This window comes from Pteropus vampyrus, unplaced genomic scaffold (assembly GCF_000151845.1).
Source record: "Pteropus vampyrus isolate Shadow unplaced genomic scaffold, Pvam_2.0 Scaffold177, whole genome shotgun sequence".
Classification (NCBI taxonomy): Eukaryota; Metazoa; Chordata; class Mammalia; order Chiroptera; family Pteropodidae; genus Pteropus; species Pteropus vampyrus.
The window spans coordinates 1493700-1510608 of NW_011888958.1; the positions used below are offsets into that span (position 1 = coordinate 1493700).

A 16909-nucleotide genomic window follows, 5' to 3' on the forward strand; every position below is an offset into this window, starting at 1 on the left:
CGTCTCCAACTCCACCCCAGGAATTCAACAGGAGCAACCCTTTGTAGCAGAGGGTAAAGGTCCAGGGGTTGGGTACAAGACCTCAGCTTCCTTCTCTCTCTGACTTCCTCATACCAGAACACGCAGCCGGTTTCGAAGGGCTTCAGGCAGAGGAGTGTGGCATCCTGAATGGCTGTGAGAATGGACGCTGTGTGCGTGTGCAGGAAGGCTACACCTGTGACTGCTTTGAGGGATTCCAGCTGGACATGGCCCACATGGCCTGTGTGGGTAAGTTTAGAATCAGAGTGGCAATGCCTTGGAAGTGGACTGACCCTGATGGCTCCCTATGAAGTCGGATGGCCCATTGCTCACTTTAAGAATGCATGTCTAAACCCGGGACAGCTAGAAAAGCCACTGCTGCCCCCTAGTGGGGCTGCCTGGCACTGGGTTGAGTGGTGAGAAAGCTCCAAAGGAAGGTCTAATGCTGTGGAAAGTCCTTTCCATGGAGGTGCCCAGACAAAAGAAAGGCAAGGACGAGAGAGCATGGTCACTCTCCTGGGCACAGTATGGGCTCACTACCACCTGCTGTGTCCCTGAGTTGCTCATTTTGGGGCAATGACTTAAGCCTCTGGCTGCCACACCCAGGATTACACTGCAGGGCAGGGGTCAGGGCTTAGTGACCCAGAGGGCCAAAGGCAACAGGCCAGAGGCCCTTGGGCTCCATCCAGCTGGCTCTCTCCTGTTTTCCTTCCTTAGATGTGAATGAATGTGATGACTTAAATGGGCCTGCTGCACTCTGCGCCCATGGTCACTGTGAGAACACGGAGGGCTCCTACCGCTGCCACTGCTCCCCAGGTTATGTGGCCGAGGCAGGCCCCCCGCACTGCATCGCCAAGGAGTAGCAGTGAGGGGTCAGTGTGGGCAGCTACCTGGAAATTGGCATCAGGCGGGAGCCTTGAGGACTCTTTCCTAGCTGGGAAGACACCATGAAGGCTTCAAGCAGGAGGCCCTGCAGCCCCACTCCCAGCCAGCTGTGCCTGCTTTTCATCTCTCCCAGCTTAGGTTCTGGCTGTGAGCTTCTGTCACTGCCTCCATGCTGCCATGCCCTTGCTTGGCTCAAACACCACCAAATGCTTTAATACCATGTCACTGGCCATGAGGCCCAGTCCACCATCTGTCCTGGCCTTGCTATGGGATGCTTACCAAAGGATGGCCTTCATCTTCCCTTCAAGCTGTGCAAACATGCAAGGTCCTTCGGCCTCACTGTAGACACCCTGTTCCAGCCATGATGATCATCCCGATGATCTCAAAACTGGGTCAGAGGCTACACCTGTCCTGGGGTGGTCCTTCAGAATCTATGGAGTAAAAAAGGATTGGAGGAAGTCTGGGGAGTGACTCCAATGCTCTTCCCCTAAGAACTATCACTACCACTCAGCCAGTCTGGTCTAAACCAGATTTTGCCACATCTCCATCCTGTAGCCACTTCTGTGTCCCCAGAGAGGGGCAGAAGATCCCCTCGTCTCAGAGAAGAGAGACTGGTACTAGCTTGCTGAGGGTGAGACACACAAATGAAGGGGAGCGAGGAGCCTAAGAAAGCAAGAGGGCAATATTAAAAATATAGGATGTTGATAAGGGGGAGCCAGGACTTTACACAAGCCTAAAGAAAATACTCAACAGCTTTGAGTAAACATTCAAAATCTATCCAGCAATAGTTCCTGTGCACCACAAGGGCTGCTGCAAGACAGGGTGCCCATCTCCGAAAATCTGTATTAAATACATACTGGTCCTTACAGAAAACAAAATCTCTCCTGGGCTCTCTTTTTGCAGACACTAGCTTGATGTGCTAAAAATAAAGAGTTCTATTTTCTAGCTTGTGAAATACAGTGTAGTCTTGTTTTAGGGGAAGCCAGATTTCCTGTGTTGTCCTCTTTACTCAGAATCCTCTGCCCTCTTCCCCTTCAAATGGCTGGCTGGCATTCCTCTGAGTTTACAAGTGGAGACCTACTCCAACCTTGGCTAGATGGGAGCTTAGATCCACAATGGAATAAAAAAATGTATATCTGGGCTCTTCTATTTTTTGTTTCATATTAAATTTCTTTACTATATTGGCTGTCTAAATATTAGACATGAGGCTATGCCTACCCCTTTGCCAGGTCTGCCAATAGCCTATGATTGGGTTCCAATGGGAAAAGATTCTTTACTCTTTTAAGAGAAAGAAAGCTCTGACTTTGTATTCCTCTGATCAATAACAATGCGAATGAACAAGGCTCCATGTGCCTGGAGACATGGAGATGAATACTAATTTCTTAATTTAATCTGTCCTGTCCTACCTGCTGCTGATTGCCAGCCATCACGTAACTTATTGAATGCTTGCTATGTGCTAAGAGGTGTTGAGGGCTATACACAAATTTCATTTAATCATCCAACAATACTACTTACTATTTTTATTCCCAACTTACAGTTGAGGAAATGGAGACACATGAAGCTTAAATAATTTGCTCTAGGTCACTATACTAGTTGAGATCTCTTCGGTAGACAAAAATATATAGTTCTTAAACATATTAAAATATTCTGACTTTCATTCATAACAAAAGAAATGCAAGTTAAAACCATACCAAGACACTTTAATTGTCATATTGGCAAAGATCAAAAAGTTTAAGACTCCTATTTGGCAACATCTGGAGGAAGAGTACAAATTGATATAACTTCTGAAGAGGATAATATGGCAATATCTTTCAAAATTATAAAAGCACTTAATCTTTGAATCAGTAATTTCACTTCTAGGAATTTAACCTTCAGTTATATTCTCGCCAAATGTGAAATGACATATTTAAGAGGTAATGACATATTTAAGAGGTACAGCATTATTTTTAATAGCAAAAGATTAGAAACAATTGTTATGGAGCCCTAAAGAGAAAAATAAAAAGTGGCTCTAAATGCCTTGATATCCAAAGTAGATTAAGGGAAAAAGGAGGTTTGTATAACAAAGTGTAACATATGCTGCTATTTGTCTAAAGAAAGGGGAAAGAGAATTGGGTATCTGCTAACCTCAATCTTGCCATTCCACCTTACACCTCATATTTCACAGAACTTCTCCCAACCCTCGCCTTCCTGCTTGCCCATCCAGAGATATTTCATGCACATATGCATATTTCCTTGTATTAGAAACACGAATAGCATACTATGCATGCTGTTCTACACTCTGCTTTTTTCACTTAATACACACTTGCACATAAGAGCTGTCTCATTCTATTTTATAAATGTATAGTATTCCATTAAATGAATAATTTATTTAATCAGTCCCCTAGTGATGGATGGACATTTTCAGTTTCCCACCTTTTGCTATTAAAAATGCTGTAATAAATATTCTTGTGCAAATGTTATTTCACATTGTTAACTATGGGATTATACCTGTGAGCTAAATTCTTATAAACAATGGTGGTTTGTGGGGAAGGTGACAGGGTGGACGGGTATAGGATTGGGAGACTTTTCATTGTATCCCCTTTTGTGTCTCTTTGAATTTTGTACCATATGTATTACCTATTAAAAAAATAAAATATTTTTAAATAGAGCTGCTGGACATAGATTGCTTAAATGTACCCTCTCTTTATATATTTACCTGACCATATTTTACAATTAAAGCCAGATAATTACTTCAAAACTTCTTAAATAAAACAAACTTCCTTAAAGCAGCCCTGTGGCACTTCCATGGAGAAGTGGCAAACAGAGACTTTAAAAGACCAATCATAAATACCAATGCTAGCTAGATATCTCGAAAAGTATAGGTGTTTCCTGCCTTTGAGACAAAACCATAATGTTGCAGTGGGGTGTGAGGCCCTGCATGCTGCAAACCGCATGACATCAGCCCAGGGCCAGTTTAAGGGTGGGCTACACCGTGAGGGTCAGTGCTACCCACTTCTCTATATAAGATGCTCCTGCCAAACTTTGACCTTCCACTCAGATGCTTTATAACAAAAGGCAAAAAGAATATGGCTCAATTCTCAGAAGAAAGAGAATGAAAAGTATCTTTTTTGAACATCTACTTTAGTAGTCCTTCCTAATCTTACTTTTGAACCTGTTTTCTCCTAATGCTATGTAATCAGTCAACATTCCCACAAAAAGAAACTAAGGGACACCTATAGTTTACACACCACTAGTCACTATCAAACACAAAACTCAAGACTACGTGTGATTCTACAAGATCTGGACAGTTGATCAAGAGGCCCCTTCTTTAGAGCCAACAGCATAAAGCTATTAACAACATAAAGCAGATCCAGGGTTTCCATGCCTTTGGTTCTCACACTATTATGTTTTGCTAAAGCAAAGGTGGGGCATGCTGCCCCAGGCACTCACTAGCTTGCATATATAAATAAAATGAATCCTACAACAAATAGGGCCTTGATAACCTCCTCTTGGAAAGTAAAGGGAGGCAAAAAAAAATCTTCCAATTGATACTAGAAGAGTATAAAATTTTCCTAAATGAATTTACACAGAAACATTTGTGAAAACATCTGCTGGCTTTTACGGCCTGCCAGGAAGAAGGCATCTGGTAATAAAGTGCCTACGAAAGATCCCATTCCTGTTTTACATTGCTTACTATTCATTCCAAGCAAACTGCCCACTGTCACTTTGATGCTATCATTTCCCCAAGTTGTTTTTAAAATTTCTACATCACCCCCCTCCAATGGAGACTTCCTGTTTGAAATTTCAGGTTTCCCAATGAAGCTTTCTGTGTGAAGACTGATTTCTCCCAAATCCACCCTTTCTAAACACAAAATTTCAACTTTCCCATTAATAGTAGGCAGTTACATATAGGCATTCTAAGGGACCCTGATCCTGTCTAACTGACCACTGCAATTTAATGGTTTATTTAGCAACTAAAGCTATTATGCTTATGCTATTAGTTTTAAAATCACCAAATCAATAAATAACTCACAAAAATATTCTGGAAGAATATTTCGAACATGTAAATGTAGCAAAATCTTTCTGAAGAGGACAGGACTCTTCTGAGCTAAAAATTTTATTAGGCCCAGGTACCAGCAGCAATTCCCGACGTCTTAATAAAGCTACGCACAGATGCTTCCATGGTATGCTGCTTTCTGCCATGGAAATCTGCTAATAAATCTGCTCAGGTTTCTGAGTGTCCTCTTCTTTCCACTTTGTATGCACTGCATATACATAATAGGTTTGTTTTCTCTATGTCCTAGGTTTTCCCATACTGAAAATGTGAGTTTCTGTCTCAGATACTTTGTCTCTAAAACTCTATTTTCATTTTTAATGGTAATTCCTTTAATTTAACACCTTTAATTCTATCCAGTCTCAGAATGATATTCTTCCAGAATCCACTTGGGTGTGGCTTCCCAACTTCAGTATTTATAAATCATTCATCATGGTTATAGTGTTTTTGTCATTGTTTAGTTGTCTGTCCACGCAATTCTGGCTCCCCCAGCATTGCCATTACTAGCGTTGTAGCCTATTTAAGTTCCACACTCAAACACGTACATTAAAATTCACGGGAATTTGTGGCTTAAAATGCTTTTTCTTCAGTGATCCTAAAGTAAACTTGCCAGGTTTAACAAATAAATTTAGAGGATCTCAGTTAAATTCGAATTTCAGAAAACAAATAATTTTTAGTATGTCTCATGCAATATTCGAGACACATTCATTCTAAAAATTATTTGTTCATCTGAAATTCAAATTTAACGAGGCATCCTGCATTTTGTCTGGTAATCCAATCTACAAGAAAATCCCTAAGTATCTATCATCTATACCAACAAAGGGACCAGTTCCTGCTACACATAAGATCAGAGATGTCTTTCACCATAAGTGAAGCAACATATCCTAAAAAGATTCAGTCACTAAATGATCACAGAATCTTGAAATATCTGTGGGAGTATGGAGTACGGAGGCTATTTTTCAAGTGATTCAGATATTAGTGGGGCTTAAGTCTGTTTTCAGATGAGCTTTTGGTTTTGTGAATCTAGCAGATTCATGAGTGTGAGAGGAAAATGTATGTGCTTTAACAAGTGGAAGTGGAGAATGAGCTGCGCAGAAAATAAGGATAAGTCAACTACCACATTCAAGAAGGGTGAGATGAATAGAGAACATTTCATTTGCCTTTCTCATCCTCTCTGGCCTAGTAATCAGTGTCCTAGCTACCTAATCTGTGACTTTGATCCAAACCACAAGTAAATAAGGACTTTCTTTAAAACGAAGCTTTTATACGTAGCTATACAAATATGTATAAGCAGCTCTAAAGGCCTGGAAAGTAACTCCAGATTTTGGAACTTGAGAGGCTCTACAGATTATACTGGGTTTCAACTAGTTATTAAATCTTAGGTAACAGCATCTAGAGGCTTGGCCTTAGAATCATGCAGGAGAAATTAAGTCAAGAGTAAAAGTTTCACATTCTGGAAATAATAGTGGCAAAACACAGCACTCCTGGATTGTGGGAAATAAAACTGAGAGAGGGACATGATTGGAAGGAAACTTCTGGAATTCTACTAATCCCAGGTTCTTCAAATTGGTACAAATGGTAGCAACCTCTGGGTCACCTGTCAACACATCAAAGTTTGACAGAGAAAGATGACCCACAGGAGCAGCCTGTCTGTGCTTGAGGATTATTCAACACTTGAAATGAGCTTCGGATCAGTTCTTGGCTGAAGTCCACCTGGGATCCTTTCACGAAGGCCAAGCTATCAGAGTCAACCACCACTCTTGCCCCACCCTGTTCAAATACCCTGAAAAGACAGGAGAAAAGTATTAATGAGTATCATAAATAAAAACACGACACCCTCCGAGCTCTGATATAAGAGGTGCACATCCTCGGTTTTCTGAAACACAGAGCAAGCATCCCTTATTATCAACAGGTGCCGATTTTGAGGCAAAAAAGATTCAATGGAATGAATAATGGGAAATGCTCAGAGATTTAGACCTGGAATCTAGTCTAGCATGACTCTACCAACTACCCTATGGACCTAGGCTGGCCACTTTTCCTCCTATAACTTAGTTATTTTGAATCAAGACAACAAATCTTCACTGTATCCCCACTGTGTGATGTTAAGCATCCTTAGCAAACCTTTTAAATTTGGAATAAAAATTTACCTTAAACTGGAGACACTTTTATTCCTCCCGCACAATCTCTGGGGACCCACCCCTTCCTCCTTGCCTGTCGTCGGGGTTAATAACTGTATCCAGTGAAAATCTGTATTGGAATCCGGAGCATCCACCTCCTTCCACCTCCAGCCTGAGGAATTCTGACCCTTGGGTGATTTCCAGAAGCCTCTGAAATGCAGGAAGAGGAGATCAGGAATGCCGGGCCAGGGGAGGAAGAAGGGTAGGCCAAGGGAAGGTCTCCGCACTACGAACTCCCGTCTGGGCACCGCCACCGCTTTTACCTGGACGCAGCTGTCCGTGAGGTGAACCTGTCCATCGCCAGCCTCGGGGCTGGAAGACGATGCTTCCCGTTGCGTCTGAGGTCCGGCGGAGGCCGCGAGGAGCCTGCTGCGCGCAAGGGAGGATGATAAGTCCAGAGGAGAGGGGCACTGGCGATCCTCTACCTCGAGAGCCTCACGCCACCCCCGCACCTCTCCCGCGGACCTGTGTCCGCTTAGTTCTGGACACGCAAAACCTAATACTCTTCCCAAGTGCCCTTCTTGGCTTGGTACCTGCTCCTCCGCCAGGGGGTGACCGACCTCAGCGCCGAGGCCGTTAGGGTCAAGCCCCGGGCGGCCGCCATCTTTCTTCACGAATCCCGCCCCTTGCGTCGCCCCAATCCCCTTCTCCGCCTGGGCCTCAGGAGGCGGGACCCATAGAGACCACGCCTTGGAGCACGCCTATTGGGTGTTGCGGGAGGAGAAGGAATGTGGTTGGCTAGAAATGTTCCCATTGCGGAAGCGGGGACGCACCAACAAAGCCGAGAGCTGAAGAGAGGGGCGGGATGGAGATGTATCCGAGCCCACCCGGCCGCAAAGTGGACAAGATGGGCGGAGATAGGGCAAAACCGTGCGGAACCAGGCTCCCAGGAACCCGCCCAACCCAGGAGCCGGGGGCGGGCACTGACCCTGGTCGCCTGACTGAGCTCCGCCCCTGGCCACCTCCGGCGGGTTTATCTTGTGATTACTGCGGCCGCTTCTTCCTTCCTCTCTCTTGGAACCTCTTTCGCAGCAATGCGTTTCTTAGCCGCCGCGTTCCTGCTCCTGGCGCTCAGCGCCTCCGCCCTGGCAGAGCCGGTGCATTTCAAGGACTGCGGTGAGCCTCGGACCAGCCCGAGGTTTCCGCGCTCTCTGCGGGAGCCTCCGCCAGAACCTCGGGCTGATTCCCTGGGCTAGGTTGGGCGGGTTCCGTGGGCGGCCAAGCTCAGCTTCAGACCCCTCATAGAGTGGGCTGGCGTGGGCTGGAGTGGGGCAGAAAGTGCCATCCTCGAGGAAACTCGATCGCTCACAACTTTGTTTCCTTGGAACGCTTGTTTGGGGTCCCTGGACATTCCTGGAGGTGGACCTTTTGCTGAAGTTTCCTGAAGTTTGTAGGGCAGAGAACTGAAGCTCCATGTGCAGTGCGGGGTGTGAAGGGTAGGACGCAGAACTTTTTATTTTTATGCCCGTATCTTGGATGACCTCTCCCTCCCTACTTTGTTTGCTTTTATTTTTGATTTAGCATTTGCTGACAAGTCAAAAGTCAGTTCTCCTTTTCCTGACTTATTCCGTTAGCGTTTTCTTTGGGCTATGGAATTTCGTGATTCCTATCTATAAAAACCTGTGCTTCTGGTCACAGCTTGTGACACATAACCCCCTCTTACCGCTGTGGTTGGAATCTTTATTGGGAAATACAAGGGGTGGGCTGTAGAAAATGTGAGTTTGTTCAATCAAGTCGATAGAATTATTTGTTCCAGACGAACTTTTCTAAAGTGGAGAGGTATAGTGATAAATGAAAGAAGTATGAAACTGATTTTATAAAATTTGTGAGCTGGAAGAAAACTCGGAGATCATATAGTCTGGCAGTCATTGAATTCCAGAGACGTTAGATAACTTACCCAAAGTCACACAGCAGAATGAGAACCGATATAAGTTTGCTCCTCTATCCAGTGCCCAGGTAATAGTAACTGCTTAATAAATATTTGTTAAAAAAATAAATAAATAAGGGAATAAATACTCTTTTCACTATGTCATCCAAATTCATGCTGAGGCAAAAGCAAAGTTGGATACTAGGAGACAGATTAAGGAATAAAGACTGCTGGCCTATTAATACTTAACAAATGCTGTTCCACTGACCTAGGACACTGGCGGTTGAAAGATGCTATTATCACCTCAGATTATTGCTTTTCCCTCCATTAAACTTAGTGGCCAACATTTGGATGAAGATACTGTATTAACTTTATTAACTCATTCACCCCTCACACTGTTTTACAGGTAAGGAAACAGGCACATAGAGTACCTTGCCCAAGTTCTCATAGCTAGTAAGCAGAAAGAAACTAGTGAGTGTTTTTGAGCCACTTTGGGTTTCAATGGTAACATTAACAACAACAGCAACAAAAACTAAAGAAATTAAATTTAGACTATCGTTCTACTCATTTGAGAAAAGCAGGTGTGCGCCTTTGGCAAGAAATTCTTAAGTGAAAGAGGGTTTCAGTTAGATTTTCAATTTACTTTTGAATTGGGAAATACAGTGTAAAAACTTTAGTGCCCACATCAAAAGTTTTTTGAGTTCCTCTGTATGCCCCTTTTCCCCTGGAGTGGCATTTCCCCAAGTCAGAAATGGGGCCCAGCAAACTAGTTTTGCAATTTTTTCAGCTTAGGACTGAGAAGTTTGTTCTGTTGACATTGGAAGTCCAAGAACCTCTTGTCAACCAAAAAACTGGATGAAGGAGCTACAAGTACTACCCTTTACTCAGTTCCTACTAGATCATGTGACCCGGCCTTGAAAGCAGATAGAAGCTGGACACAGAAAACTAGCATTAACGCTGATTTTCAACAGGTTGTTGATTAAGGTTGAGATGGTTTTTGTTTGTTTTTTATCTGACCGTAGAAGATAGGACAGAGTAGAAGAGGGTCTTAGAGAAGAGAATCCTTGCCTGTATATTCTGAGAATTTTGCCATCATGGAGAAGCTGTCTGGGGATAAGGGACTGCAAGATATTTATAGACCTAGCTGGAGCAGTGTTGGTCACTGTACATACAAACCTTTTCAACTAAAGAAAGCATTTTATGGCCTCTCTTTGGCATGTGTGAATTGCCAACATCACTCCCCTTGCGCTCGGGGGCCATTATTAAGTAAAGTAAGAGTTACTTGAACACAAGCACTATAATACCAGAACTGAGACATCAGCTACTAGGTACCTAGCAGGACAAAGAGATGAGTTATTTCCAGGGCAGGTGGAGTGAGAGACAGTGTGAGATTTCATCACACTACTCAAAATTTAAAATTTATGAATAGTTTATTTCTGGAATTTCCCATTTGATCTTTTTGGACCATGGTTGACCATGGGTAACTGAAACCACAGAAAGCGAACCCGCGGATAAGGGAGACTACTGTGTAGCATTACTGTGTTCCAAACACTTATCTGATAGCTAATTTTTGTTAGATCACCTACTCTATGAGGTAAGTACTATTATTATCCCGAGAGGGTAAGTATCTTGCCTTGAAGTTACACAGTAAATAATGGAGCCAATGAGATTTCAAACCCTGGCATCAGGTCTCAGAGTCTACAGTGATGGCCGAATTGAAAAGCTTAAGCGTACCCTGTTACAGGCAGTGTTAACAGGCAGTTCACTTGCATTCTGTTCCATTCAGCTGTCCAGTTTGAGGGGACTGGATGAGATAATGGGATTTCTAAAGATTTGTACTTAACCTTTTTTGGTCCAGCATTTATTATGAACAAACAGCACTTTTGTCCTCGTTTAGGCTGAAATCAAAAAAAAAAAAAAAAGACATACACTCTGTTTCAGTGATACTTATTTTGAAGAACACAGGTTTCCAAAGTGTATTGCAGATGCATTCTTAAAATTGTTCTCACTGGTGAGGGTATACAAAACTTGGAGACACTGATTTGGAGATACCAGGACAGAATTGAAAGATGGAGGTGGGGGGAGAGGCTGTTTGGGAGCAGCCAGTTTCAAGATTCCAATTGGAAACAGTAAGGCTATGACTTGTGCCGTATGTATGTGGCTTTAAAATCCTGTGCTGGGGTGGAAGGAGGGATGGGGATGATTTTCCCTTGTATAGCCCTCTCAGAATGTAGAGTAGGGGAGCTGGCTATATATATTTAATAATTGCCTTCATTCCCATTTACCCATCAAATATGAACAGTTTCCTGGAGATCAGAGGAGAACGAGCTCACCATAATTGGGAGAGCAGAGCATCTTCCCATTAGGTAGGGACAGCCTAGGTGGTTTATTTTTCCTTCTATTCAAATTCATTTTTCCTCTTTTGCAGGTTCCGGGGTTGGAGTTATAAAGGAAGTGAATGTGAGCCCATGCCCCAACCAGCCCTGCCGTCTGCAGAAAGGACAGTCTTACACTGTCAATGTCACCTTCACCAGTAGTGAGTAAAAATGTCTCTTACTTTTAAATTTGTCTTAAAGCATAACATTAATCTCAAGTATTGCAATTAGCATGGGAGTGTAGGGGAGAGGAGCTGCAATCAAGAATTCTGAGACCTCCCTTCCAACTTGTACAAAGTTAGGTTTTGCTATACCCTTAGACACCCTTCTCATACGGGGTTCTCCTATGCCTGTTTCCTAGAATCCCTTTAAGCAAAGAGAGATTTCCATGTGTTTATAGGTGAGAAAAGACAACTTGGCTTCTCTCTGTCCAATCTGGAACCATATTGCACAGTGGCTTTTATGGGAATGTCAGCTCTATTTAGTTAGCTACAGACTCCAGAATATTAGTACAGACCCCAATTCTGTAGCCTTTGAACTTCTCCAAAATGTTATTTCAGGCAATATACCTTCCAGTGATTAAGCCTTAGGTTCTACTTCAGAATATAAGAGCAATTAATGCTTAGCCTCTGTAAGGTTGAGGGAACTCACTGGGAACCCAAGAAGCAATCAAGAGCTTTCTTTAACTTGAAGAAATATTATTGGAACTTGTTGCTTCCTGGTACCACATTCATCACCCTCAGATTCCCAGGAACTTAGACAAATACAAAGTCTTTATTTCTAGAAAAGGCATATAACTTGAATCCTCTCATTTTCTAGCCTATGGAACTAGACTAGACAGTCTAATAAGAATTCTGAAAGTCTCCATCTCTTGTTCTTAAGCCTAAAGACAGTTGTTTTCTCTCCTGTGTGATACCCTGGCCTCTCTATTGTTCCAAACCAAAAAAGTACCTTCTAAACTAAAGTAATTGCCAACCCAGAGAGAAAGAAATAGAGCCAGTACTCCAGATCTCCAGAATAACCTATCGGCTCATAACTCTGCCCTAATTTTATTATATGTATTCCTCTTGTCCATCTTGTCATGGAGGATAGAGCTTAGCAAGAAATGTGCCTCTTTATAATCTTAACCCAGTTTCTAAAAGGTTCACTTCTTTCTCTACTGTTACAGTCCATGGTGTATCCATGTAGACTAATTATTCCCTTTCCATATGGCCTTACATTTTATTCTTAATTTCTCATGGAATCCTTTGGGTGGGAGTATTTGAGAATTCAGAGACCAGTCTCCTAAAACTCTTCAAGATACACAATACACTTGAACAGAAGCTGATGTAAATTGTAAGTAGAAAGTTTACTGCCAAAACTCAGTTACTTTGTGTTGGATGACGTTTTTTATCCAAGTAACTCTGATTCTCCTGAGAAACAGAAAGACAGTGAAAAGTAAGGTGGGGTTAAGAGCAAAGAGACATCCCCTACCCCGCACTGATTCCCTTTTTTTTGGCATAATTCAGTAATTTTCCAAGTTTTGGTGTGAATGCTTGCTTTTTAGCAGCATTCCTAGAGGCACTAAGCATAACTACAAAGAGAAATAGACCCTAGGAATTGAGAGGTATAGACTACGATTTACTATCATAGCAATGCCATTGCTTGAAAATGTATCTGAATTTTTTATTTAGAGTTTGGAAATAGGCTGTTTCCTTCACTATCTGATTATCTTTTTTTTTTTCTCCTCTCTCTCTCTCTATCTCTTAGATACTCAGTCCCAAGGGAGCAAAGCCTTGGTGTATGGCATCCTGATGGGTGTCCCAATTGCCTTTCCCATTCCTGAGTCTGATGGTTGTAAGAGTGGAGTCAACTGTCCCATCGAAAAAAACAAGACCTACAGCTACCTGAATAAACTACCAGTGAAAACTGACTACCCCTCTGTAAGTGACGTTGGTGTTGAGGACACTTAAGGCCTTGTGACTAGGTTAGATATCTGAGGAATGAGGAAGAAAGAAAAGGTCGGAGTAGGAGTCCTTCATCTCCATGATGAAGAAGCAGAAGCCTGAGGAAAAGGAGTTAAGTTAGTGTTAGGAATCGTAAGGTACGGCAGATATTTTTCATCGTGTCCTTTTGTTCTTTGTTTATAGCCTAATGGTTAGCTATGTATATCTACAGTATTTCACTGGATTCTCATGACCACCCTGTGTAGAGGTGATATTATTCCTATTTTACAGATGAAGCAATTTGAACTTCCAATGTTATGTGATACGAACAGAGTCCACTCAGCTAAGAAATATTATAGCCTAGATTTAGAGCTGAGTCTTGTGACTTCAAAACCTGTACAGTGTTGAAAGATTCTAGCCAAGTATCAAATAGTTCAAGATTTTAAGTTGTCTTAGCATTGTCATCAGAAAATTCTGGTTTCTCTATTAAATCTATTAATAAGAGAGCAGTAGCTCATTAGCTCCACAGCAGAGGGGTAGCTTTTTCTACTCTTCCTTCTCCTCTCTACCCACCTCCCACCCCTGCCTTTACCTCTAACTCGCCCTGCTATACCTACTTCTTTTTCTACCAAACATTTGTAAAGTAGAGCCTGCTGGAATGGGCCTGTATTAAAGGTATGAATCTTGATGAGAATGGAGGAAGTAAAAGGATTGGGTTTTTTTCAAGAAGAAAAAGAGCTGTATTTTTTTAAAGGAAGTCAAATATAACCCAGGAGCAATCTGGCCATTTATTTTCTAGAAAGGGCAAGTAATTAACATTCTAAAGAGTCTCTAATGTAGGAAGTCTGTGTTTAAGGGATGTTGGAGACCCTAAAGGTCAGAGACAGATTTATACATTAATTTGCAGAGTAGCCATGTAATCATGGGCTTTTCAGAGCCTCGGTTACTTATTCAGAGTGTCTGGTTAGGACCTGATACATAGGCACTTAATATATTGTACTTATCGTTAAGTCAATTACATTTCATTTGAAAAACAGCTTAAACTATGCTAATTTTACTGTATTAAGTGAAACAGTAGTTAATGTGTACTTGTCTTAAAAACTTAAAAGCAGGTTTCCAGAAGCTGGGTATCACTGTCACCCAAGTGTTATGTTGTAAAGAAACATTTGAGTACAAAAGAGAGATAGTAACTAATAACAAGTAAGTTCTTGTCTATGTAAGAAAAGACTGGCAAAGTGTTAGTGATTTATTAAGAATTAGAAGGGATAGCTCATAATACTGTGTAGCAAGTCAAGGCAGAGATCTCTAATCAGGTATATTATCACAAAACAGTTTAAGGACGTTAACTGAAACTCTATGCTACAAACAGTTATTGTTCTTGAAATTACTCATACAATGGTAAACTTCGTTGGACATCCTTTATACTTTGCTATTTCCATTTCCAACTAACAAGTAAGTTTCCTTATACTTAAGAATCTAAATGTTTACTTTCTGCTCTTCATGGTTACAGTTGGGAAAAGCTGGATCAGTTTGCCAAACACATGAGAAATTGTCTAAATGTAAAGTTATTTTTATGTAAGCCTTCGTTTATGTACTAGTGAGCAATAAGATGGAAAAAATGCTTTAGAAACTATATTTGATAAGTTACCTAGGTTAGTACGTGGTGCTAACACCAAATCATAGATATGACTTGGTTTACTCTTCTAAGTTTAAGGACACAGGCTGTGCCCACATCCCAAGTAGCTTTCATGATGGCCTGTCCTAAGAAGACAAGCGTGAGAAATTAGGCAGTTTGTTACAATGTACATCTAGGATTCAGAGTTAAACCAATTCTGGATGGAAATGAGGTATGAGTTTCATTTTTCCCAATTCTTTTTCTCTTTCTCCAGATAAAACTGGTGGTGAAGTGGGAACTTCAGGATGATAAAGACCAATATCTCTTCTGCTGGGAAATCCCAGTACAAATTGAAAACTAGAGCTATTTGATGCCAGTATGTCCATCTGGGGATGAGAGAATGTGGGTGGAGAGAGGGGAGGAGAAACCAAGTCTACACTAAATCAGTGCCATAAGGTAAAAGGAATTTCTAGACTGTTGTTTTATGCTTCTCAACCTCTATCCTCATCTAAGACCCTATTTCCCGAGAGCTCAGAACTGTTGCCCTTGTAATACCTTTTGTAAAAGCATAAAGGAAAGGAGAGCGAGGGACTGTAGGGATTGATTTAATTGTCTTCAGTGTTTTTTGCTGTTGAATAAGGAGAGTCCCGCCCGACAGGACCCAAATGAGGTTGCTTAGGGACGTTGGATGATGTGTCGTGGGGTTATTGGCCATTGCAGTGGAGGACAGGTTCCAAACCACGTTCGTCTAGCTGGGATAGTACATCTCCAAGTGCCTCACTGAGTTCAGTACATCTGGCCAACAAGCCTGCTGATTCTTGAAGGCACCTCCAGCTCCGCTGCTTCAACAATGATGACTTGCTCTCCAGTGGTATCCAGCGTTTCGGTGGAGGGGGAGGTGTTCCGTGACAGAAATTCAACTCTGGGTGGCTGGTTCTCGATGGTTATCTCATGTCTCCTTTTCTGTCTTGGGTGGTTTTCATTAAATGCAACACTCGATTAGCAGATATTTGATTTTTTTTCTAACATTACCTTGTGACCTCTATGCACCTGGAAATGTACCTTTGAATGAATAAAAACTTGATAGTCTTCTGCATTTGCGCTCTGGTCAGCTGCTTCTTTCAGACAAATTATTTCCCTCAGATCCATGGAAGACGGACACCCAGTCCCATGGTCCCTGAGTGTAATAAAGATATGACTCTTTTAGAAACTGCCTTTTCTCCCCTTTTTGCCCAGTTAGACCTTACTTATCTATTTCATACAAGATGACCTTGTTTTGTTTTATTTTACATAATCTTATACCACAAGTGTGCCTGATATAAGCAGTGAAAGCAGACATCACTTCGTTGAATAATAACATCCGAAAGGTCTAAGGAACTGAATGAAGGAAGTGGGCAGCAAGTAAGGTTGCAAGTTGGCATGAAGCATAGTAGTCTTTTGGGAACCTTATGCCACAAGGAAAGCCTAGAAGCTTAAAAATGAAATATGAAGTTGCAAGTAATGGCTAAGCTAATTAAATCTCGGAATTTCCTCCTTTTGAAGTACAAGTATAATCATGGGGCATGTATTTTGCTGCTTGTTTTAATCAATGCACTATCAGCTTTTAGCCATCGCAGGGATTATAACCCTGTTCATGAGTGAGTTGGGTAACACGGACCTTGAAAGTCTTCTGTTTTTGGTTGGGATGCCTATATAGTAAATCATTTGGTCCAGTGTTTTTCATCCCAATAATTTCATTAGACCCTTGGATTTCTTTTGCTTGTAAGTTCCTCAGGAAAACCACCAGGGGACAGCCATAGATTGGGAATAAAGTTATCAACAGCCAAGATTGACTAGTTAATTCCCAGAGCCATTCCACCACTGTACTCTTTAGTCAAGACCTTTTGTGTATCCTATCACATCGTGTCCAGAGGGACAGCCCACTCTGTCTCCACATAATGGACCCTAGGTATGTCAGACTTGTATGAATTCCACAGGGGTTAAACTGCTGTGGTCTCTGGCTTCAGACTGCGAG

The 16909-nt window shown here is 42.0% G+C and overlaps 3 protein-coding genes across 10 annotated transcripts in view; 2 read left to right on the forward strand and 1 right to left on the reverse strand.

Moving 5' to 3' along the window:
* LTBP2 (latent transforming growth factor beta binding protein 2) overlaps nt 1–2084 on the forward strand; it is a 99686-nt gene extending 97602 nt beyond the window's left edge. For all 7 annotated transcript variants that reach the window (XR_002782939.1, XM_023537043.1, XM_023537045.1 and 4 more), the window contains 2 exons: nt 118–267; nt 736–2084. Coding sequence is in view for 6 of the 7 variants with exons in the window: in XM_023537043.1 (XP_023392811.1) it covers nt 118–267; nt 736–881 (296 nt within the window). In the remaining variant the exon portion in view is untranslated. The remainder of the gene's footprint in view (nt 1–117; nt 268–735) is intronic.
* A 492-nt stretch (nt 2085–2576) lies between these two features.
* On the reverse strand, nt 2577–7762 carry ISCA2 (iron-sulfur cluster assembly 2). 2 transcript variants are annotated; one of them, XM_011370867.2, is made up of 4 exons: nt 7647–7762; nt 7377–7482; nt 7148–7263; nt 2577–6719 (listed from the first exon to the last, which is right to left on the reverse strand). In XM_011370867.2, exons 1-4 carry the CDS (start codon nt 7715–7717, stop codon nt 6545–6547), a joined length of 468 nt encoding a protein of 155 aa, XP_011369169.1. In that variant the 5' UTR covers nt 7718–7762; the 3' UTR covers nt 2577–6544. The 2 variants fall into 2 exon arrangements, with proteins under 2 accessions (XP_011369169.1, XP_011369170.1); XM_011370868.2 differs by having other exon boundaries at nt 7377–7479; nt 7647–7750.
* Nucleotides 7763–8035: 273 nt separating this feature from the next.
* NPC2 (NPC intracellular cholesterol transporter 2) lies at nt 8036–15991 on the forward strand. Its single transcript, XM_011370875.2, has 4 exons — nt 8036–8229; nt 11409–11516; nt 13105–13277; nt 15170–15991. The coding sequence occupies exons 1-4, from the start codon at nt 8148–8150 to the stop codon at nt 15254–15256; spliced, it is 450 nt and encodes a 149-aa protein (XP_011369177.1). The 5' UTR covers nt 8036–8147; the 3' UTR covers nt 15257–15991.
* The last annotated feature ends 918 nt before the right edge of the window (nt 15992–16909 follow it).